The sequence below is a fragment of the Panthera leo genome, chromosome D2 (assembly GCF_018350215.1).
Source record: "Panthera leo isolate Ple1 chromosome D2, P.leo_Ple1_pat1.1, whole genome shotgun sequence".
Taxonomy (NCBI): domain Eukaryota; kingdom Metazoa; phylum Chordata; class Mammalia; order Carnivora; family Felidae; genus Panthera; species Panthera leo.
In genome coordinates, this window is record NC_056689.1 from 72,754,368 (window position 1) to 72,779,327 (window position 24,960).

The 24,960-nt window shown below is 48.1% G+C and overlaps 1 protein-coding gene across 1 annotated transcript; it reads left to right on the forward strand.

Moving 5' to 3' along the window:
* Nucleotides 1-2,054: 2,054 nt before the first annotated feature.
* On the forward strand, nucleotides 2,055-24,540 carry LOC122202101 (pancreatic lipase-related protein 2-like). Its single transcript, XM_042908305.1, has 12 exons — nucleotides 2,055-2,103; nucleotides 4,523-4,677; nucleotides 6,320-6,445; nucleotides 9,137-9,271; nucleotides 9,968-10,079; nucleotides 11,543-11,662; nucleotides 12,848-12,967; nucleotides 15,667-15,785; nucleotides 17,671-17,800; nucleotides 20,260-20,371; nucleotides 21,259-21,426; nucleotides 24,446-24,540. Exons 1-12 carry the CDS (start codon nucleotides 2,055-2,057, stop codon nucleotides 24,507-24,509), a joined length of 1,410 nt encoding a protein of 469 aa, XP_042764239.1. The 3' UTR covers nucleotides 24,510-24,540.
* Nucleotides 24,541-24,960: the final 420 nt, after the last annotated feature.

Sequence of the window (24,960 nt, forward strand, 5' to 3'; positions counted from 1 at the left end):
TTCTTAAGCCCACTCGAGACTAAGCCCACTCGAGACAGGGAAGTTTATTCCTCGGCTCCCCTCAGCTGGGCACTGCCCACCTCCCATCTCAAGTGTTCTCAGAAGGGGGTGTCACCAAAAAACAAGAAGCCATTTTTCTACACTCGAAACCGTCAGGAAACTGCTGGCAACATCATTGCCTCTGGGATTGGCCCAAGGGCAGGAGTAGAATGTGGAGTAATTAGAAGTCTCACCCAATGCCAGTGGGACTTTACAGGTGCAGTCACTTTGGGAGAGTATCTCCTAGAGCTAAGCATTCATGCGTGGCAGGACCCGGCAGTTCTATTCCTGGATGTAAACCTTACAGAAATGAGTGTATGTGTCCACCTAAGAACTTGTACCAAACTAGAATGTTCCTAGCAGCATAATATTTCATAATCGTCCCAAACTAGAAAGAACCCACACGTCCACCAATGCAGAAAGGATAAACCAACGCGGTGATATATTCACACAGAGATAAATTAATATGACACAGTAATAAAAAGCTAATAAAAAATAATAAAGTAAGCAATTATTACCTATGTAACAATTGTGGGAAAGAAGCAAGACCTTAAGGTGCACATACTGTATTAATCTATTTATATGCAATTCTAGAACAGCCCAAACGAATCCATGGTGATAGAAATCAAAGCATTGCTTGGGCGGGATGGTAAAAGATCATGAGAGAAACTTCTGGCTGCTGGAAATGTCTTATATGTTGATCTGGGGCACACACATTTGTCAAAACTCATTACACTGTACTTGAAACCTAAGATTTACGCACTTTGGCATATCTAAGTTATACATCAATTTCAAAATCGGCAGGGTGGCACCTGGCTGTTCACCCAGGTCCTCCTCTCAGCAGTGAAAGGAAGAAAACACCTTCGCCTTCTTATCTCCAGGACAAGGTACAGGTGATATAGTTCAGAAATGCTCTTAAAATAGACTATGTGGATCCTACCCCCCCCCCCAAACAAAGCTATAGTTGAACAGTGTTCATTTTATTCTTTTGAGCTCCTTGGTCAGCTCTGCATTTTTATTCTCTATCCAGGTTCTCTGGAGGGCTGCTCCCCGCCTACCCTAGCCCCGAGTAAATGAGACTGTGTCTTCATAAACAGGCATTTCCACTGAACAGCAGGGGTTCAGTCCACCCGTCCACACCGCTCTGCAAGAACTTCAGAGCCACAAGATGGGCTTGGGGTTTGCGGTTCCAAGCTTGGTGTTTCTCTGTGGCTTGGGAACACGGGTGTTGGCAACGGAATCTGTCAAGTGAGATCACAGAGTCCTTTCCTGTCCCCAGTTCTGGTCTTCCTTTCCTCAAATCCCACGTCATTATTTTTTTTTAATGTTTTCTTTTTGAGAGAGAGAGAGAGAGAGAGAGCACGCACAGCTTAGAAAGGGCAGAGAGAGCCAGGAGAACAGAGGATCTGACGTGGGCTCCAGGCTGACAGCAGAGAGCCTGATGCGGGGCTCGAACTCACAGATCATGAGATCGTGACTGGAGCTGAAGTCGGACACTTAACTGACTGAGCCACCCGGGTGCCTCCCTCCTTGAATCCCACTTTATAAACAGGCCTGCGCTCTGGGCAGGGCGGCGGTATGTGTTTACGATAACCTGAGTTCCAAGCACGCATGTGCAGAGCACTATCTCGCCTCCCCCATTCTCTCCTCTAAGGAGTCCAAAGGATACAACCTGGGTATAAAAGCCACCGGCCGACCTGTTGGGCTGTAAGAGGAAGCTCTGGTTGCCGCATAGTAAGTCACGGCCCCTGCGTGGGCAGGGGGTTCGGGGGGCTGGGGCTGCTAGAGGGACATGGCCCAGAAGGGGGGACAGCCGCTGCGGTGGGAACACCCTGAGACGCGGACTTAGAGCATTGCTGCCCAACGCCCTGGGTGCGGGGAGGCGTCAGCCTCAGGGTGAGAGTCATGGGCCCCGGCTGTGCCCCAGGCTTCCTCCCCTGTCCGGGCTCTGGGACTGCCAGCCTCATCCCTGGGCGCAGGGGTGTCTCTGCGTGTCTATGTTTTTGTCTACCTAGATGCTGCCTTCTTGGACCATCGGACTTCTCCTGCTGGCCACAGTCAGAGGTGAGGATGCTGTCACCGTCCCTTTGGGGAGAAAGCGACTGTGCCTGGGTTGGTCTCTGGGGTGAGGCTGCTGGAGACATTGCCATCATTGTTACCATCGCTGTAAATAATAGCATTATCATTATTGCAAGACAAGCAACATGGCCATCATTCGGGGAGTGTTGACTCTGTGGCCACGTGCCTGACACAGATGACCCCGGGAAGTCAGGCCGCTTGGTCCTGTTCCCTGCAAAGGCTCCAGTGGCTGAGAGGTGTGCGGCAGAGGGAGGAGGGGAGGGTGAGACGATATCGGCTGGCCTCTCACACCCTCGGTTCCTCGAGTGGACAAGTGCATGTCTGCAGACTAAAGCTACATGGATGTGTCCCCCTGAGAGCTTCTGTGCTGGCAGGCCTACCCCGATGAGCCAGTCTTCTTGCCCGGGGCCCCCACGTTCTCTCCTTACTGGGTCTCTGTCGCCCCAGCTCCGATCAGCCCCTCTCCTGTGGCCTCTGTCCAGATTCAGATACGGATTCCAGGATCTACGCCTCCTAAAACAGAAACAACCTCCCTGGCCACCAGAGCCCCGGGGACCTCCAGCCTGCTTACTGCCCATCACCCCCACCTCCTCACAGGTGTGCCTCACAGGTGCACTCGGGGCCTCCCTCTCTGCCTCACTTCCTCCCATCAGGCAGAACCCCTCACTGCCTGGCATGGCCCCCCCAAGCCCAGCTGGAGCATGCTTCCCGCAAGAGCCGTCTCCTGGCATCCCTGCTGAGGTTTTCTTCTGCATCCAGACTCCTCCCCCTTGCCCCCAGCCCCCCACTCTGGGACTTCCCTTCCATCCTGGCCTTGGAGTGAGACCGGGCTCCCGACAACAGAGTCTGGGGTCAGTGGGGCTGCTCCTCTGATCTCCTTTGCTGATCTGCTGCCTCCTCCTGCCCCAGACTTGGGCATCCCCCCAAAGTCACTCCCAGGCACCCCCCTTTGTTCTTGGCCTCGGAGCTTCCCCTTTGCCCAGCCTCTGGTTCCCCACCCTCCTGAGTTCCAGGGCCTCCCACCATGCCTCAAACTCACTTGTCCCAAACCAGGCTCAGACATGACCTCCTACTCCCATCTTACCACCTTTGCCTTAATTTCCACCCCTCCCTCAGGCTCTCCCTCCTCAGAGCCGCCTACACTAGTCCCCGCCAAACACCTTCATGAAGCGGAGCCCCCAAGCCACTCACCAGCTCAGTGCCCCCCAGCACTTCCCCACCCTCCCCCTAACAGCCCCAGTGTCCTAACCTGGCCCCCACATTCGTGCATTTACCACCTGCGGCCAGGCCAGCGTTAGTCTCCTGCCACCCTTCCTCCAGGGCTGTTTCGGCTTCCCAGAGTGAACTCCACTCCATCATTAATTATTCCTTCTCCGTTAGATTTCCTCTCTCTCAGGGCAGGGTTTGAACTTGATCTGTCTCTGTCTCCTCAGCACCTAGCTTTATTCCCAATTAAACTTCGCAGGTTCAAACCCTGGCTCCACCACCGGCTGTGACCTTGGGCAGCTTACTCTGTCTCTCTGTGCTCTGGTTTCCTCATCTGTAAAACGGATGTAATAATACAAATTCCTTAACTCACGGGGCTGTCTTGAGTCTTAAATGGGATAATACTGGTAAAGTGCTAGTGTGGTCTCTGGCACCCAAGAGGGACACCCACTGCAGTCCTCTGGGTTTCATTAGGTCACCCTCAGTGACAATTTCTTGCGGAAGTGTTTGTGTTGTGGGCTGGAGAATGGACCCTCAGATTTTGATGTGGTTATCTGGGTCATCAGTTGCATGTATTAAGCCCCTACTGTGTACACGATGATGCAAAAAGCTACCTTTTCAAGGAACAATAGGGAAAATCTGAAATGGCAGAGAATAATTTGGGGCAAAGGTGTGTGTAAAAGGATAGCATGAAGTCATGTGAATTGGACAAGTACCCACAAATGTCTACCGTATGCACGGGCTGGTGCTGGATGTCATGGAGACGTCCAGGTGAATTAAGAAGCATTAACAGCTTCACACTTGAGAAATAGCTGATGCTTGATGCATGCGTGTCAAGGGCCATCTGGGAGTTTCCTGGAAGAAGTAGTTTTAAGGCAGAAGGTTCCCGGGAATTCTCAGTGATTCCCCAACTGGCCTAATGATAAGGGTTAAATAGCATTAAACATGTTGTTTCCAGCAGCCCACCCCAGACCCTCTAAATCAGAATTTCTGAGGGAGGGGCCTGGGATTGTGTATATGTGACGCACGTAGTCACTCCCAGTTCCCCGGTGATTCTCATCACCACAAAAGTTTGGGCAACAATGACTGGCAAAGATAAAGACCAACACTGGCCATAACCAGGCCTGGGTTCTCCCTGAAGAGTCCTCTTGTGTAGCTGAGATGACATTGCTACTGTTCACTGCTCTTCCTGCCCCAGGAAAAGAGATCTGTTATGGACATCTTGGCTGCTTTTCTGATGGAAAACCATGGACGGGGATCCTTCAGAGGCCTTTAAAGTTATTTCCCTGGGCTCCCAAGGACATTGACACCCGCTTTCTTCTGTACACAAATGAAAATCCGAACAACTTCCAAGTAAGAGTGGCGTGGAAACACTGCCCGGTGGGTGGATTTGGGCGCCCACAGTGGAGCCTTCACATGGAGGTCTAAGGAAAAATGCACCACCTTGGAATTTTCCGGATGATGTTTCCGCACCAATGTTTGACCTAGAGCCATCTCAGCTCTCAGGATCATAACCCCCTATGCATATCTAATGACATCTACGGACACCCAGTCTGGAAACTAACATATTCACAAACATTTGTGCATAGGGCTTGAGGGGCTTCCTGGCATCAGCAGCTTGTCCCTGGGAGGGAATGAACGGCATTTGTAGAGAAGCCCAGGCCTGGTGTACCCGTGGGAGAGTCTGTCTTCCTCCTGCACCAGGCAGTGGAGGCAGAGAGGCCCCTCAATGGGGTACAAGTAGGCAAGTATAAATCTTTCCTGAGGAGCTGGAAGACCGATGGGGAAAAAGGGATACTTAACCACAAAGGACAAAAGGTGGGGACCCTCAGAGCACCTGTTAGTTCCCAGGAGGCCTGCCAGGTGGAAGCAGGACAGGCTTCTTTCAGGTGATTACCAGTGATCAGGAAGAACCTGCTGACAATCCAAGCAGCTGACAGCCCCAGTCCCTGGCAGAGTTTAAAGAGCCAGGTGTCTATCTATAGGTCCCTGAGGTCACCCACTGTGGGAATCTAGGGGACTCAGCGCTCATGTGGCTATTGTGCTGTGTTTATTTCGGGATCCTTCTTCAGGCATCTTGCCTATGGGGTCCGGTAGAAAGGGGCTTGAGGGCACTTGGAAATCTGTTCTTAAGTCTCAGGACCTTGAGATGCCCCCCGAAGGCTCCATTTGAGCTGAATCTCCCCCTTTAAGCCTGGTATTTCTGGCCCACGAGTTTTTCATCTTTTCCAGGCCAGAGATCTCTTACGTATCCGGGGAAGCCTAAGGGCCCCTTCTCAGGATGATGGTTTTAAATGCATAAAGTGAAATGCATTGGATTACAAAAGACACCAACTCTATTGAAAAACAGTTACCAGAACATGCTCGATAAATATGTGCTGCTTTATTATCTCACTAAATAACAAGATCTAGCAGCTCATCTAATAACTACTGTAATTTAAAATAGTAATGAGTCCAGGGGTGCCTGGGTGGCTCAATCAAGTGTCTGACTTTGGCTCTGGTCACGATCTCACAGTTTGTGGGTTCGAGCCCCACATCAGGCTCTGACAGCTCAGAGCCTGGAGCCTGCTTTAGATTCTGTGTCCCCCTCTCTCTCCGCTCCTCCCCTACTTGCACTCTGGCTCTCAAAGGTGAATAAATAATAAATAAAAAGTAAAAAAAAATAGCAATGAGGATAAATTGTTTTAAGGTACCTGTAACGATTGTAAATGTGACTTCTACTGGTGACAGAGTACGTTAATACTACTACAGTTTGTTGCCTGACTTCATAATGAACAGAAATGCTAGATGTCAATTAGGGGTTAATGAAAACAGAAAGTCCATGAACTTGGACTTTCTGAATTCTGTACTCCAACCCCGGTCAGGAAGGCCTGTTCTAGCCTGACCCAACCTCATGGGAGTGGAACCCATGACCTCAGTCTTATTGGAACTGACTCTAACAGCTCTGTGGGTTGGAAAGGCCAACATTCAAACTCCTCTTTTGTAATTAAACCAGCTGATCACTGCCACTGATCTAGACACTGTCGAGGCTTCAAACTTCCAACTGGAACGCAAGACACGCTTCATCATCCATGGCTTCATAGACAAGGGGGAAGAGAGCTGGCTGCTGGACATGTGCAAGGTAGGTGCCCACCCTCCTCACCTGGCCACTCCGTAAGGAGATGAGCACCCAGCAGCTAGGTTCAAACACTGCAGCTCCAACATCCCTGAGACTGGGAAAGGAAATACTTAGGGAGAGAATTGTCCTTTCTAAAACCACCAAGGAAAATCTGGGTTCTCAGGACATCCATTGCCAAGTTCTCCCAACTCAACAACTTCTAGACAACCAGCTCCTCTTGAGGCTGAAAAGAGCCACAGTCTAATCAGAAAGTACCAGAGGTGGAGACTACAGCAAATTACCTGACATTTGTCTTTGATGGTTTATAGAAAATCCCTGTGTGACATAAAACCACTTAACTTTACCTTCTAGAGCTTTGCTATTCAATAGAACATTCTGTGCTGATGGAAATATCCAAATCAAGAGCCACTAGCTACCTGTGCTTATGGAGCATTTGAAATGTGGCTAGTAGGACCACAGAGCTGAATGTTAAAGTCATTGGATTTCAATAAATTTTGGGGGGATTTTAATGTATTTTAAATAGCCACATGTGGCTAGTGGCTATAATACTAGACAGCACAGCTCTAAAGTTATCATGAATATTAATAATGAATTATTATTCATAACATCCATTTCCCGAGCATTTACTATGAGCCTGACACTGTGCAGGTATAATCATTTCACAGTGCTTGTCCCATTTAATCCTCCCAGCAACACTGTGAGGAAGATATAGTTATTGTTCCCATTTTGTAGATGAGCAAATTAAGGCACAAAGAAGTTCAATACTTGCCCAAAGTTGAATCCAGACTTGGAAAAGCAAAACCAGATCTCCTGTCCTTAAAACACCAAAATCCTGTGTATCTAGAGATTTAGCCCGCAGAAGGTGCCCAGGGCCATGGTTCTCTGGGGCTTAGTCTACACTGAGACCAACTTCACCAGCTTCTGTCCAAGGGCTCTCTTCTTCTCTTGGAATTGGGGTGGTTCACACATGCCCCTGGAGTCCCAGAAGGAAATTGTGTAGACCTGGAGATGGAAGAGTCAGGTAGACGCAATCTGTGGGGGATCAGCTTAGGAATCCCCAGGGTCTACACCAATGGGTTAACAAGGCACAAAGAAACACAGTCATAAAATGCTCGCACCCGATTTTGGGTAACCAGATTGGCACTCCAAGAAAAGGGAGGCACAAAGGTGCCAAGAATAGTGAGGCACAAAGGTGCCAAGAATAGGGAGATGCAAAGGTACCAAGAATAGGGAGGTGCAAAGGCACCCCCATATAGGGAGGGGGTGCTGAACCCCCAAAAATAGAGAGAGGCAAAGGCCTGAAATAGAATCGGCGCAAAGGTGCCCGATACATAGGAATGACAAGATTAGATATTCGGGGTGAAAGCACCCCAAGTTTAGTACTACAGCAGAAAGCCGCTTTCAGAGGAGAATAGGGCCAGGGCAGGTAAATTGGTGAACTGGACTTTGGATGACTGCGCTTCAGGCAAAGCAGCCCAGAGCGGAGATGGTTAACAAAAGAGAAGGTGTCTTGTTAACCCTGAGGTTATTCCCCCTGTCTGTCTCATCCCCTAGGCTGGCAAAGATTAAACAGGCAGGGTGCCTCCTGTCTGCTAACAACCATCTACCCATTTGCCCGGCGCCTGCAATTTGTTTTATATTGACCCAAACCCCAAACACTGTATATCTTCAAAATCCCCTTTTCCCCCTCACATCCTCAAATTAATGTTCACAGTTTCTTTGTCTCGTTGTGCAGGCCCATCACGTTTGTAAGCCTTCTGATCTGAATAAATATGAGGCAAGGACCCTTATTCGTGGCTCTTGTCTTTTTCCCGGCCATTAGCCTTCTCTCTTTTTAATCCTGTGTCCGCTCTTTTGCTAAGACAAAAGAGAACATTAGACTTAGAGTCTATGACAGCAATCCACCATGATGCCCCAGTCTCCAGCCAACTCCTCCCCACCTCAAACCAAGTTCCAGTCCAGGGCACCCCAAAATGAACAAAGTATATGGAGTGGCCCTTTCTGACATTTATTTTCCCCCCTCAAGGGACCAGTATCCGTGCTTGGGCAAATAGACTATGGTCATAGCACATGATATAAAAGATGCATATATCCGAGAGAGCTGTATCCTACCTCAGTCTAAATTTTCTTATTAAACTTGTCCTTCAGTACCTTAGATCTCCCATCAAAGCATTGTTGGGAACATACAAGCATCACACCCATGGCTTCAACTCTCTGGTGTAGGGGTCCACAAACTTCCTGTGGAGAACTAGGGAGCAATTACTTTTGCATTTGTGTTCAATTTGGGTCATATGGTTTCAACTCACCTCTTTTAGCTCAGAAGCAGAGATAAACAATAAGTAAACAAAGTATGTGGCTGTGTTCCAATAAAACTTTATTTATAAAAGCAGGTGAATTTGGCCCTGGGGTAATAGTTCACTAATCCCTGATCTAGTAAGTGATCTTTTTGATCTGGCTGTGTCACTAAGTATCTATGAGACCTTATAAGTCATTTAATCCATTCCAGGCCTCAGTTTCCACATCTGTTAAAGTGGGGATAAGTATACCCATTTGATAGCAATGTGGTGAAAAGACAAGTGTCAAGAATATTAAGGCTCTGGCACAAGTAGGTACTTGACGGGTGTGAATTCCTATCTCTGGAGTGTACGACTGGTGGCTGTTAATAAACTGGTTTCTCCTTCTTGTCTTCCCCAGAAAATGTTTCAAGTGGAGAAGGTGAACTGCATCTGCGTGGACTGGAGACGTGGGGCAAAGACACAATATACCCAAGCGGTGCACAACATTCGGGTTGTGGGAGCAGAGATAGCTTTCTTAATACAACGGCTGTCGGTAAAACTCTGCCTGGGCCACATCCCGTGGGTGGCGGGCAGAGAGGGGACAGGCTAGCACCGCCTTGACCTAAGAGGCAGCCTAAGGACCCCTGGGCCAGGGGCAGGCCTGGAAGCCCAAAAAGGGCGTTTTCTAAGGTGAAGCTACAGCTTTCCTCTCTCCTGGACTGTCCTGAAGACTCCTACTTATGGGGCCCGAGGCAAACTAACCTCTCTGAGCCTCAGTTTCCCCTTCGGAAATAAAGCCTGTTTATTTCACGCAGGCTGTTCTGGGAATTCCCAGCGCACACTGGGTCGCTCAGTGACTCTCAGCTTAGATGTGTCTTCAAAATCACCCCAGGAGGGAAGGCCTCTTACAGCCTCTTGGAATGTGTATTCCGGAGAATCCCAGAGCCAGGCCCACCAGCCACGCTCTCCCAGACAGGCCGATCTCCTGCAGGAGACCAGGGGAGGGCGCCCAGCGGTGGGGCCTGGGTGGGAGCAGCCCCCCCCCCCCCCCCCCGCAACTCCGGTCCCCGCCTGCAGTTAACGCGGTGGCCGCTGGTCAGCACTGTTGCACCGCTGGGGCCCGAGTCGCGCGGGGGTGGCTCCTCCGGAGTTTCCAGCCCGGGTCCTGCCCCACCCCCCCGGTCCCGGTGCCGGGCGCCGGCGCGCATCCCCACCCGCCGGCGGGACGTGACTCGGCATCCGTCCGCAGACCGAGCTGGGCTACGGCCCCGAGGACGTGCACCTGATCGGCCACAGCCTGGGCGCGCACGCGGCGGCCGAAGCGGGCAGGAGGCTCGGCGGCTGCGTGGGCAGGATCACAGGTGCGCAGTGCGCGGCCCCGACGGGGTGCGGGCGGCGGGGGCGAGACCAGAGCGCGTTCACGCACGGCCCCGCGCGCCCCGACTGGCCGAACCCGAACGGACTGTCGGTGGAGCCCCGACTTGAATCAAAAAATAACTGACCATGTTTTCACGTGTATTAGAAAACACCCGATTGTAAATAAAAATACACTCATATTTTTTAAAAAGAAAAAGGAATTAGCATATTGAACCCATGACTTCAAGGTTATTATTGCTAGAGTAATATAATAATAATAAGTGATTTTTTAAATGTTGATTCAGCAGTTCCACAAGTATGTATGCTGTGCCATGCACGGGCAAAAAAATGAAAGGGGCTATCTGAAACTTGCCACGTTGGAGGTGCTCAGTAAATACTGAATGAATGAATGAATGAATGAATCATTTAGCAAAAGTAATGCACACAAGACAGACACAGCCGGCTATTTATTTTGTGCGAGCAAATCAGTGTGTGACTTTGGCAAACAGTTGCATTCAACATTTAACGAATGGCTCCTTTGCTCAGGACGCTGCTGGCATCGGATAAGAAATAAGGGGATTATATAGTTTGTGTTTCTGTAGAATTTTTCAGTTTGCAAAGTCCTTTCTCTTACATCATTTCAAGGGGTTTTCACAATAACCCTGTAAGAGAGGTTGTTGTGATTCCTGCTTTCCAGATGAGGAAACTGAAGGTCAGAGAGGACAGGTATTTGCCCTTGAGCAGAACCAGGGCTAAAGACGGGTCACTGAGTCCTGGGTGCCCAGCAGCTTCCACCCTGCCTCTCTTCAAAGATGAACTGGGCACAGCCTACTTCAGGAAACCCACAGTCTGGTCCGAGAGGCAGACGATTCAGTAGGCAAGTAAAATTCAGAGCAGAATTAAAGAACACAAAATAATCCTACACAATGTGGATGGTGTGTGCTGAGAAACGAGGGGCTACGTTTTCAGAGCGGAGGTGGTATTTGAGCCCCGTCTTGGAGAGAACAGATTTTTCAGGGGAGAACGGGGCGGGGGGAGGGTGAGCAGTAGGCTGGGGCTAGTGTAGGCAGCCACAGAGGACTAGACAGTGTGGGGCTGGGGGACCCAGGCCTGGGTGGAGGTGGGCAAGGCCAGGAGCTTGCAGTCTTGGAAAGCAGGGACCAAACAGTAACAAGTGAGGGTAAAAAGGGTAAAGGCGATGAGGGAACAAGGGGGCCACCTAGATCCTGCTTGGAGCCAGGCACCAGAGACTTCTGGATGTTCTTTGACGGTCAGTGACCCCACTGTTAGCCTTTCTGTCTCAACTTCTCTCTCCTAAGCAGACCAAGAGCTACAGACCCAATTGCCCACATCATGGCTACTGAGGTCTGGGACTCTGCCCAGGAATCCCCATGGATTTTGTGGGTACAGGATTTAGATCTTGGTTTGTCCTAGAGTGTGGCCTCACTGCCCACCTCCCCCATTTCAGGACTGGATCCAGCAGAGCCATGCTTCCAGGGCACGCCTGAGGAGGTTCGGCTGGACCCATCGGATGCCATGTTTGTGGATGTGATTCACACGGATTCTGCTCCCATGATCCCTTTCCTAGGTGAGTTCCTCATTGAACCTCTTGGTGACCAACCATCCCTGATGAGAGTAAGTCCAGGCACCCCCACATACACATACCGCAGGGGTGGCATTCAAAATGGTTAACTGCAGGAATGTCTCAGGCACGAGCTGTCGAAATGGGTGCCAGCCATGAATAAACAGCCAGTATATTGCCAGTAGATTCAGCTTGCCACCCCAGGTCAAACAAAAGATACTTCTGCAGCCTAGAAGGCTATCACTTAGCCTTCATACCTTGTGTCCTTTCCGATCTGCCACTATCCAGCATGACAGATGTATTTCCTATTGACGTTGGACCTGTACCTGCAACATGCAAAGGTTGTTTTTTTTTTTTTTTTTTCACTTCTTTTGTCAAAGCTTTGGTTGCAGTGTGTTTTGTTAGAGATTAAATATATCCTTTTATCTAATCCTTCACAAGTCCTTGTTCTTTTTTCATTACTTTCGTATATAACCACTTAGGAAACGTGCCAATAGAAGTATGTTTTCAAGGATAACTATATCGCTTACTGAGTACCATATACTGCATTGAACATTTTATACACATTAGCTCATTAATCATAACAACCCTAAAAAGTGAGTATTACTATTTACAATTTCATTGCTGTGGAAACTGAGGTTCGACACGGTCAGGTAATTGCCCAACATTACGGAGTCTAGAAGTACAATCAGGCTGTGATCGCAGGTCTGCATGCTTCAAAAACCAAAACTCCTAGCCATTGGGCTGAGCTCTCAAGATGGCAATATAATGTCATGTGGTCTCAATAGAACAATATAACATAGAAGTCAAAAGTTTTAAATGAATATAGTACTAAAAATGCACCAGTCTTGATATGTATCTGCTGGTACATGTCAGGGCATGTCAGTATTGTTCAGGGTCTCCCCAAGACAGACAGACAGACACACACACACACACACACATGTGAGCACGCTCACCCAGAGCCTAGCTTCCCTCTCATCTCTCTTCCCATGTGCTCTCCTCCCTTCTTGTCTTACCAAGTGCCCATCTCTGAGCACTTTCTGGAGAGCCACAGACAGGATGGCTACACCCGGGAGAGAATTTTCCAAGAAGGTTCTGGCTGCAGTTGGAAGGAATTGAACACTGTCTGTGTCCACAGCCTAACGTTGGGGCCACTTACCTCCCTGGTCACCTCTGCTTCCAACATTTCAGGTTTTGGAATGAGCCAAAAGGTGGGCCATCTGGATTTCTATCCAAATGGAGGAAAGCAAATGCCTGGATGTCAGAAAAATGCCCTTTCAACCATCGTTGACATAAACGGACTATGGGAAGGTACGTGAGTGAGGAAAGCAAGACAGCAGCTGTTCCTGGTGGGGAGAAACGGTGCGTGGTCTGGGCCGGGCATTTCCACAACCATGTCATGAGGTCTTTACTCTGATTAGCCCCATTTTACAGACAAGTAAACTGAGTCAGTAAAGTTATAAAGCTTACCCAAGACCACCCTGGATTTATGCCCAATTTCTGGCTGCAAAGCCCGGACCTCCTGCCCCGTCCTGGACCATCTCCCCCTTGTCAGGATGCTGAGACTTGGAGGGACCCGCATGCTGCCTAATACCCAGCTCGGGCTCTGGCCTCCGTGCCTGTTCCTCGAAGAATGCTGGGTGTACGCAAAGGTCTGAAGGGCTTAGGCTTCCTTGCCATGTGCTGTGGTCAGGTTCTAGGCCCAGAAAAGAGCTAGGAGGAAGACAAAGCAGGGACGTGCTCTGAGGGTTCGGGCAGCAGGTGCTTGTAGCGTGAGGCCCAGGGCCTGGGGGAAGAGCCTTGCGTGGGTTTCCATTCACCGGAGAGGACAGGCTCAGGACCCTTAACATTAGGTGGCCTAAGGCATCATCTGTGTTAGCTGCCCTTGTTCTGGCCTTTGGCTATTCCTGTCACCCACCCCTGAGACCAGGCTTTACTGGCCTCCTGAGAGTGGAGGCTCTGAGTCTGTGGTCATTTCATTTTAGTATCTGTTTGTCTGAGCTGGGAGTTCCTGGCGCCAGGACGCCAGGGACTGTGTCAGGGGCATCCCAGACCCACCAGGATGTAGCTGAAAGCAAGCACCCAGCGCTGTCGGTTCTGCTGAGCTCAGTGACCTTCGGTGGCGTTTTTATAATCCTCGACCTGATTGCTGAAGCCACAGCCAGCATCCACTGACAGTAAACGGTGCTTTCACTCCCTCTCGGCTCTGCACCGGCCAACTCCAGGGACAGCCTCCCGGAGAGTCACAGTACGGGCTGCCCCCTCCCAGAAGTGACCAGCAGGCCACACATAATAGGAGCCCAGGCTTAACGAAAGAGGCAATTTCGAGTGAATAAGGCCAGGAACACTGGAGCGTGTGTCTATTGTATGGAACCCTGAGTCCCCCAGGCGCAGGGCGGAGGAACGGTTAAGTCTGCTTGTTCCCCTCTGATGGGATCCCGGGGCAACAGTTTGGGGTGAAAGAAACAATGAAGTCTGAAACAGGTTCTGTTGTCTGGTAATGAGTGTTGGTGTGGGCCACACTGAACCAGCTTCTGCAGAAAGTTCCTGGGCATGGAGAGCCCAGAGCTATTGGGGGGCTAACCCCGTCACTGCTTCCCAGACACAAAGGGGAGATGTGCCTTTCTCCAGGAGCGGTGGGGGAAGCCCCACCAGACCCCCCCCCCCCGAAGTGACCCCCAGCTATGTCTGGTGTCTCTGTTCATCAAAAGTTTTGTACCGAGAGCTGGAGAAGTGAAAAAACGATTTTCCAAACAAGAAGATTTTGGTTGAAAGAAAAAGATGATAAATAAAATGCAGTGAGGGGCACCAGTTAAGCATCTGACTCTTGATTTCAGCTCAGGTCATGATCTTAGGGTCATGAGAGTGAGCCCCACGTTGGGCCTGCTTAAAATATTCTCTCTCTCTCTCTCTCTCTCTCTCTCTCTCTCCCTCTACTGCTTGTTCTCTCTCTAATAAAGTAAAATAAAGTAAAATAAAATAGGTATGAGTGGCCAGAGGCCCCAACAATCTTACTGTCCACTGCTTTTACCTTGTGCCTGGAATTGTAAGAAAGAAGAATTTCTCAACCTGGGACCAAAGGCACAAATAAGCTTGCTTCACACGAGAGGCCTGCCCAGGGTGTCCAGAGTTCAAAAGTTGCGGCCTGGCCAGCGGGCAGAATGCAACCCACAGCAGTATGTGATTGGTCCTCACAGTGACTATTTAAAATTTTTGTTAATGTTTGTCTATTTTTGAGAGAGACAGAGTGCGAGCAGGGGAGGGGCAGAGAGAGAGGGAGACACAGAATCCGAAGCAGGCTCCAGGCCCTGAGCTGTCAGCCCAGGGCCCAACGCAGGGCTCGAACTCCCCGACTATGAGATCATGACCTGAGCTGAAGTCGGACGCTTAACCCACCACTAAGCCACCCAGGCGCCCCCACAGTGACTATTTTAAAACTGGGAATATACTGCTATCATTTAAGCATGGAAAGGTTTCCATGTAAAAGTCAAGATGCTGGCTTCTCATGAAAGATCGGAACAAGTAGTCCGGGCCTTTACCATACAACTGGCCGGGCTGTGTAAGATCCCTTTAAAGACCGTTGCTATTCTCTCTGTCTCTGTCTCTGTCTCTATCTCTGCATATACATTTCTCACTGCCCCCTGCAGGACCCCCAGCCCTCATCATTTCTTTATGTTCCCTGCCCGGGCCCCCAGAAGATTTGACAAATGTGCTCATTAGCACCTGTCACTCCCCAACACTTGCTGGCCCTTGAGTAGGACCTTCTTGGCAAATGGACACAGGCGTGAGGAGAGGAAAGCCACTCTGGCCAACCACCATTCCTAAACAAGTCCCCAGATTTCCTACTTGCCCCTAAGTATGGCAAAGTCAGTGATAAAAACTTCACAAAGTCAGGGCGCCCTGACACCCATCTGTGAAATGTGGAAGGAGGGGTTTCTGCTCAGTCAGAACAGTTCAGGCTTCAAAAGTGAAATGTCTCCTGTGGGCTCCCATGGCCTTTGCTTCCTCAGGAACCCGAGACTTTGTGGCGTGCAATCACCTAAGAAGCTATAAGTATTACTCAAGCAGCATCACCAGCCCCGACGGCTTCCTGGGCTACCCATGTGCCTCCTACAATGACTTTCAGGAGGTAGGTCACCCCCGGGGCTGGGGGAGGACAGGTTTTGTCCCTGTGTCTTGGAACAGAGCGGAACTGTAACCTCGTGACTAATGGAATGCTGAACCTCACAGAATCTTCCTCTCCCGGGGACAGGGTGGGCAGGAGGGGACCTGCCTGCTGGGTCTTCCCTAGATCCCAGCTTTTCATTCTGGAAAATTCCCAATCTACACAGAAGTCAAAAGAAGAGTACATGCATACCTGTACACCCATCACCTACATGCACCGATTGTTAACTCTTTCTATGTATGTATACGTATAGTTTTTTGTCTAAATTACGTAAGAGCAAATTCAAGACATTAGGACTCTGCTCAGAAATACTTCAACATCCATCTCCGGAGAACAAGATCATTCTCCTACAGAACAACCTTCAAGAAATTATTAAATTGATACACTAATATTTTCTAAAATATGGTCCATATTTGAATTCCAAATATCCAAATCATGTCCTCCAGAGCTGTCTTTTTCTTTCTTTCATTCTCCCCCCTTCCCTGCCTCCCTCACTTTCTTCTCCTCCCTGCCCCTCTCCTTCCCTTCCTTTCTTCCCTTCTTTTTCTTCCATTGCATTTATTTATTTATTTTTGAGTCTCCTTTAATCCAGAAAAGCTCTACATCTTTCTCTGGCCTTTCAAGACACTGACCGTCATGAAGATTCCAGGCTGAGTGTTCGGCAGAATATCCCACAATCTCGACTCATCTGGTTATCTCTTCGTGATTCACTGAGTGCTCTCGACTCCTCAGTGTGTCACAAGCGGGGGCACTGGCATTTATTTAGTGGCACTTCGTCTCATTATTTGAGGACGGACAGTTTGATTACTTGTTTAAGGTTTAAAAAAAAAAAAATCTGCCAGATTTCCCCATTATAGAGGTACCGTGTCCCCAAGTGCTCTGTGAGGTGATATTAATTCTGCAACAGCAAGCCGGCGTGAAGGCGTGCGCTGCTTCCCTGAATCAGTTAGTATTCTGCGGCTGCAAAAGTTTGACGTTTCAAAATGCTTTTTTCTCCAAAGTAAATGTAAAAATATATTTACACTCACATTAGTTCCTGCCAAAGTTAATTTTGAAAAATTAACCGTCTTGGGTTGAACTAACGTCAGAAGGACTGTGTGAGGATCTACTATGCAGCTCTGGTTGTGCTGGTTCTTGTCAGGGCATGGGTGATAGTATCCAGCCCCCCAGCCCTTGTCTTAATGCTTCCCAAAGTGCGGGATAGCTCTGCACACCATGGACGATGGTTGTGGCGAGGGCAAAGAACAAGGACCGGCGACACTGTCGCAGAAAACGTTAGTCTGATCTGAACAGAGCAAACCACCTCCTCCAGGCCCAACTGATGAGCTACCATGTGGGGAACGCCAAACGGGGATCAGTTATGTAACGCGCATTCGAAGGAAGATGGTCACAGATCTTCTCTTCCTCTGCTCTTTTGAATAACTTATTCGTCCCATTTACTCCTCCTGGAAGATGTCTTGCCGTTCCCGTCCATATTTCAACATTATTGCTTCATGGATATGACTTGTCTTCCCAACTCTACTCCGGGTTTTCTGGGTACTTCTTTGGGTGCACAGCAGGGCGTCACCCAGTTCTGTGCGTGACTCAGAGGACGGATGCATGCGTGTTGGTGGAGGAGTGGAAGAATGGGCGGATGGATAGGTGAATGGGTGGGTAGATGAGAGGATGGAGGGGAAATGAATGGGTAGATGGATGGTTGGATGGGTAGGTGAGAGGATGGATGGGGGATGGATGTGTGCATGCAGATAAATACAAGGATGGATTGGAAGATGGGTTACTTGCTTGCTAGAGTGAGGGAGTGAGTGAGTCAAAGCCCAGCACGAACAAACAAATTATGTTTTTTCACTAGGGTAACTGTTTCCCTTGTCCACCTGAAGGATGCCCCCAAATGGGGCACTATGCTGACCGATTTCAGGGGAAAACCAGAGCTGTGGGACAGACCTTTTTCCTGAACACAGGAGACAGTGGTAACTTTACGCGTAAGTGTCCATTTTACTCTTTTAAAACTCTTGCAAATAATTTGGAAAGGTGGAGCGGCCTAATTAGTCAGGACCCCTGCTAGCAACGGCCAGAAACTCAACTCCAGCCAGCTTAGCTGTAACAGAAGGACAGTAGAATGGCATTGTCTCTCCTCATGTTTACCCCCATAGCCAATAATTCTGATCAATGGAATGGAGTACAATGATTGGCACAGGCTGGTCATGTGCTCACCCACCCAGGTGGCAAAAAGCATGAATCAATTAACAGAAGATGATCGTGTGGGGCAAAATCACTGTAAGTCAAGAGGTCACGCCAGTGATGATCTGTCATAGGAGTACCCTACACAATCATGCATGCATATGCACACACACATGTATGCACACACACACACACACACACACACACGCTGTGTTTGTGTTGTTATTTTGGCCAGCTTCTCACCAAAAAGAAAGTACAAGATGGTGAAATCATCAAGATTCATTTGTTATAAGTAATAACACAGGGGGGCTGAATAGCAGTTGCTTTCCAAGGGAGTTATAAATTAAAAAATAATTATACAGCACTTTACAAAACACTTTCCACATGTAGCATCTTATGTAATCCTCACCAAACTTCGGAAAGATAACAGCTTGGCAGTATCTATAAAGTCTCATGTGCATATTCCTTCAACCCAGTCATTCTCCTTCTCAGGCGTACCTTAGGAAAACGCTTGCATAAGAAGGTGTGCTCAGAGATGTTCACTGCGGCATTGTATTTAATGCTAAAAGTTTAGTGATGAGAAACCTAGATGCCCACCAACTGGTAAACAACCAAGTACTATATTTAATCATGAAAAGCAAAAAGAGGGGCACCTGAGTAGATCAGTCGGTTGAGCGTCCAACTCTTGATATCCGCTCAGGTCATGGTCTCACGGTTCATGAGATGGAACCCCACGTTGGGTTCTCTGTGCTGACCACATAGAGCCCGCTTGAGATTCTTCTGTCTTTCTTTCTGCTCTTCCCCTGCCCATGCTCTCTCTCTCTCTCTCTCTCTCTCTCTCAAAATGAATTAAAAATAAACATTTAAAATAAATAAATAAATAAATAAATAAATAAATAAATAAATAAAAGCAAGGAGAGAGCTCTATGTACTGAAGAGAGAGATCCTCTAAAGCATAGTAAGTGAAAAATGCGAGTGCCAAACGACACGTATCAATACAACAAATGCAATACAACATGAATCAGCCAGGGTCCTGACAGGAGAGAGAACTCATTGAAGTGGTTCAGAGGAAGAGACTTGTTTGAAGGATCCACTCTGAGAGGTGTGGGCGGGGTTAAAGGAACAAACAAGGGGTGCTGAGGCGCCCAGAATCTGGTGGCTGTGGGGTCCTGGAATCGGGCTATCACAGAGACAGGGAGTTACCACCGGACCTCTGGTATACAGTAGGAGACCGCAGGTGAGCATGAGAGATGGTTCCACCCTTTCCTCCTGCTTCCTGATCTCCTGAACAAGTCTCTTCTTGGCTGAACTCAATAGAAAGCCAGTAGCAGAGATCCCTGGTGGCGGTGGCCTTCCAGAACACAGAGCAGGACAGAAGAGGGTGGTAAATCTGTCTGGGGGTGGAGACAGGTGGGGACAACAGAGAATAACTGTGCATCCTATTTGTGGAAGGGGAAACAAGCCTAGATATTCTTTTGTAAACTTACCCCTGTATGTATGAATGCTCAGGGAAAGCTCCGGATTAGGGTTTCTCTACTTCAGCAGTACTGACATTTTGGGCTGGATCATTTGTCGGTGTGGGGGTGGGGGCTGTAATGCATTACAAGATATTTAGCAGATCCTTGGCCGCTAGATGCCATCAGCAGCCCCCTCTCCTGGTGTGACAACTCACAGTGTCTCCAGACATTGCCAAACGTCCCCAGAGGTGCAAAATCACCCCTGATTGAGAACCCCTGGACTTGATTAAGTATAGACATCAAAATGGTTACCTCAAGGACAAACTTGAGATGGAGGGCAGGTAGATGGGGTCCTGATGAAGATTTGGGGATTTTTGTAAAATTTTCAAAAAATTAAAATAGTTCATTGCATGTGAAAATAGTGAATAACGAGAGGAGAGGAGCCGGTGGTTTATCCCAATGGTGCAAACATCTCCCTGTCCGGATGGCCTTTCTGTGTAATGATGTGAACTTCGGGCACACACGTGCAGTAAGAGGCTGTCTCTCATCCATCAGGGCGTGTGCCTTGCTGTATTGGCAGGAGATTGTGCTGAACAATAGTATTTTCTTCCCCCTGCATCGCTCACCGCCACCTAGAATCTGAGTGTCTGGGACTCCAACTTCAATGAAAGAAACCACTGTCACCTTCCCCCCTTACCTCGCATCGTGGGGGAGATTCAGAGCTTGGAGCAAGAAGGCTTCCATGGGGTGATTTTTTTCCCAACAAGATGAATTCATTGAACTGATTGTATGTCTTTGGACAGGTTGGAGACATAGGGTGTCGGTCACACTGGCTGGAAAACGGAAAACAAGCGGGTACTTCAGGATTGCTTTGTATGGAAGTAACGGGAACTCAAAACAATATGAAATTTTCAAGTAAGTTCGACAGTAGAGTGAAGTGGTCCTACTTTTCATAAAAGACGATTCCTAAGATATTGGGTATCAACTTCGTAAATCTGGCCATCTATTATACAGAACCAGTGAATCTTGGAGTGTCGTTGCTGGGGGAAAATATTAGCATCTAATCCAATCATCCCATCTTGCAGATGAGAAAAGTGAGGCCCAGAGAGAGGGAATTCACTCTTTAAAAGGAGATATGTGCCAACTGCTTTTGCAATGTCAGTCATTGCTTTCTGACTTAGGTTTAACGGATATCAAATTCTTCCAAGGCCCTTTTATGTGGCGACTTCTCCCAACACATACCCTCTCCACCCCCCACACATACATACATATCAAGCTTCTTGTTGCTATGGTAACCTCAGCACCTAGCTTCTGCTGGGCATAGGAGGTGCTTGGTAACGAGGTGTTGTATGAATGCGTAACTGTGCTACAAAATCACGTTCTGGTTTTTGTACTGACTTTTGCATAACACTTTTCATGTTAAGTGAAAGTTCTTCGACACCTTTCTCTGCTCCATACGAAATCCTAACAGAAGACCTCTGTGGAACCACATACATCTTTAAACATATGACATCGGATTAGTTAGTCCTGTAGTGTAATCATAGGGTAAATATGCTTCCCCAAATACTTGATTTCCCCTAAGGACAAATTAAGACGGTACAAATCTCTGGTCCTGTATTTTTTGAAGATGTGTTCGTCACAAATACAGTTGTGTTTTAGCAGCCGCTGGATGTACACGAAGTCATTCAAGGTATTTGCAGAAAACCAACAGTAGCAGCCATCGTTTGGAGAAATGATAGATTGCCATCATCCTATGTATTCGTCTATCCAGCTGATACAACATTTTATGTCTGTGCTTTCAGAGGATCCCTCCAACCACATGCAAGTCACATGCGTGACATTGACGTGGACATCAATGTTGGAAAAATCCAGAAGGTTAAGTTCCTCTGGAACAACCATGTGATCAATCTGTTCCGGCCCAAGCTGGGGGCTTCGCAAATCACGGTGCAAAGCGGTGAAAATGGGACTGAGTGCGTATCTCTTATTCCACATACGTTGTATTATCTATATTTACTTGTCAATCTATCCATCCGTCCATCCAGTGACCCACCTACCCATCTAAATAACCATCTACCTATCTGTTCATCCCTTTCTGTCCATCTGCTTAACCATTCACCCATCCATTTATCCAATGGCCATCTATCTAGTCATCTGTTTCTTTACCCTTCTGACCAGCCATCCAGCCATCCATCCATTATCTACCCAACTATTCATCTCAACTCCCCCATCTATCCATCTGATTCACTTTGAAAAATCAAATATCATTTTCCTCAGGCCAAATTCAACTTGGCAAGAGCAAGGCATCAGCTAGTTATAAGGCATAGATTTGAGAAACAGGCCAATATGAAACTGTTTTATCTCAAACAATGAGAAAAACGCCTGGGCAGAACTTGTAAGAAATCACTAAGTTAATTCCAGTTGGGGTGCTGTTCACAACGTGAATTGGTTTGCTTGGAGACTGTGGCATGAAAAGGATAGGGAGTGGGTTAGGATCTAGATCACAGTAGCAATCTCTCCTTATTCAAGGGAACAGAATCTTATTTGGTATGGGGTGCTGGGAGAGGACCTAACTGTGTTTAAAATATCGAAAGGGGCGCCTGAGTAGCTCAGTCGGTTAAGCGATGTACTCTTGATTTCAGCTCGGGTCATGATCTCACAATCGAGCCATGCATTGGGCTCCACACGGACAGTCCACACAGAGCCTAATTTAGATTCTCTCTCTCCCTCTCTCTCTGCCCCTCCCCCACTCATGCTCACTCTCAAAATAAATAAACTTAAAAATATTTTTAAAAAATTTTCACGTTTATTTATTTTTGAGAGAGAGAGAGAGACCGAGAGAGAGACAGAGCAAGACAGAGACAGAGAATCTGAACAGGCTCCAGGCTCTGAGCTGTCAGCACAGAGCCCGACACGGGGCTCAAACTCACAAACCGTGAGATCATGACTCGAGCCAAAGTCGGATGCTCTACCGACTGAGCCACCCAGGCGCCCCTAAAAAACATTTAAATACAGAATGAAAGAAAGCCATCTTCAAAGAAGAGCATCATAAAATAGTAGGATGTTAGAGTCTGAAGGAAGCTTAGATACCACCTCTCAACTGCTCTCATTTGGAGATGAGGAGAGTAGATACAGAGATTCACAGAACTCGTTTGAGACCATATAGGGAAGCTGGAGGGAAGAATACCGGACCACAAAATGTTTCCAAAAACACACACCAAGACCTTACTCAGCTGCACCACTTAACTGTGCTAGCCGTAAAAACCTTAGTATTCTAGATTCCTCCACGTGTTGTTGGAAGGACCAGATGTCACCGTGGCTGTGCCAGTGTTTTCTATGCTCCAGAGCAGGGCAAGACCATCAAGCACAGCACAGACTTAGACCCAGGTCTTTTGACAGCGGGTCCCGTCCGGCTCACACAGCCAGACGTGGCACTGAGGATCTGTCAGGCCAGGTGTTACAATGCATGGTGGAACTGCCTGGATTTCACCGTGGTGAGGTGGGGGGTGGGCGGAGTTACTGTTGTCAGGTACGCTACAGCCCACACACTGTATATTGCAAGTACCGAAGTCACCACCTCACACAAGGGATCCCTTGTCGAAGAGCTACGTTCTGAAGGTGAGCCGAGGGAAGGCTGGTGTGGTCAACCATTCTACATTAGCCAGGGACACCTCAAGGGCGAGAGGACCCAGGAAGTGCCCTGCATCTCATGGCTGGGTGGCTGTCCCAACCTGATCAGGCTTCACCCCTCAGGAGTGACAACCCTTCACGATCATTTTTTTTAATATCTTTATTGAGATATCATTCCCATACCGTACAATTCACCCTTGAGAAGTATATAATTTAAAGACTTTTTAAAAAAAATTTTTTTAATGTTTATTTTTGAGACAGAGAGAGACAGAGCATGAGCAGGGAAGGGGCAGAGAGGGAGACACAGAATGTGAAGCAGGCTCCGGGCTCTGAGCTGTCAGCACAGAGCCAGACGGGGGGCTTGAACTCACGAACTGTGAGATCATGACCTGAGCCGAAGTCGGACGCTTCACCGATGGAGCCACCCAGGTGCCCCTTTAATGACTTTTTTGACATATTCACAGAGTTGTACAATCATCATGTGATCAATTTTAGAATATTTCATTACCCCAAAAGGAAACCCCATACCCATTAGCCGTCACCCGCTAATCTCCCTGTCCCTTTGACTAGCCCTAGGCAGCCACCAGTCTCCTTTCTTTCTCTATTGATTTTCCTGCTCTGGACATTTCATAGAAATGGAATCATATAATACGTAGTCCTTTGTGACTGGCTTTTTTCACTCAGCATCATGTTTTCAAGACCCATCTATGTTGTCACATGTGTCTGTACTTCATTCCTTTTTATTTCTAAATAATATTATATCACCACATTTTCTTTATCCATTAATCAGTTGATGGACATTTGGGTTATTTCCACCTTGGGGCTATTATGAATAATGCTGCTTGTATACAAGTTTTCATGTGGACACACGCTTTCATTTCTCTTGGGTATATAGGAGCGGAATTGCTAGGTCATGTGATAACTTTAGGTTTAACTTTTAGAGAAACTACCAGACCCTTTTTCTGGAGAGGCTGCCACATTTTATATTCCCAGAAGCCGCATATGAAGAACGTCCATGATCTTGACTCTACAAGGAAAGTCTTCTCTGGGAAGGCTAGGGTGCCCCTGGGAATGCATTGCCAGGCCCATCAGAGACTCTCTTGGTTTCGACAAAAAAAGAAAAAAAAAAATCCTGGGTCTGATGCAGCTGATTCACTCTCAGCTCATTAAGAAGCCAGAGGGGTGGAGGATGTTCTCTGAGTGGTTTTGCTTAGAAAGAATCCCCTGAACTCACCTTGGTAGAGCAGACCCTTCCAGTCAAGGGATCTGAATTTCAGGGGGCTGGCTAGCTGCTGTTTACTCATCTGGGGTCACGTTTCCACCAGCAAATGACCCTCATGCTGAAAATGTTTTCCTCCGCAGGTATAATTTTTGTAGCAACGACACAGTGTCAGAAGACGTTTTACAGTCTCTTTACGCTTGTTAAAAACGTGGTACTCTCTTATATCTTTGCGGAAATAAATTCTTTAACGCCCTCGGTTTGGTGTTGAGGTGTTCATTTGACACCCGCCGTATTCCGGGGTCATATTTCAGAAATGATTTGTGGGACGGGAGGGAACACCTGAAAAGTCCCCCCTGGCCCCCCTCTGCCACCATCTCTGTCTTTCAGGGCACTTTGTGTGGTCTGTTCTAATGTATTTCCTTTGTTTCGACAATGAATTTCTGTCCCATTTGATGAGGTCATCATTGTTCCCATGTGGTGCCCACCCAGCTTTTAACATCCCAGGGTAGGAAGCAGACCCCAGGCAGGAGCGGCCTATAGCAGGAGTAACTCAGGGCAATTATTATCTAGATTAAAGCCTGCCTGTGGTCTGGTGGGAAAGGGGCTTAAAATAAATTAATATGTAACATGGTACAAAATGCAAAAGACCTAGAAG

Bases quoted from the DNA above. Each gene is read 5' to 3' on its own strand.
- LOC122202101 (XM_042908305.1), top strand. From the start codon at position 2,055: ATGCTGCCTTCTTGGACCATCGGACTTCTCCTGCTGGCCACAGTCAGA. The intron at 12,968-15,666 runs GTACGTGAGTGA...TTGCTTCCTCAG, and splicing joins CATAAACGGACTATGGGAAG to GAACCCGAGACTTTGTGGCG. The intron at 15,786-17,670 runs GTAGGTCACCCC...TTTTTTCACTAG, and splicing joins CCTACAATGACTTTCAGGAG to GGTAACTGTTTCCCTTGTCC.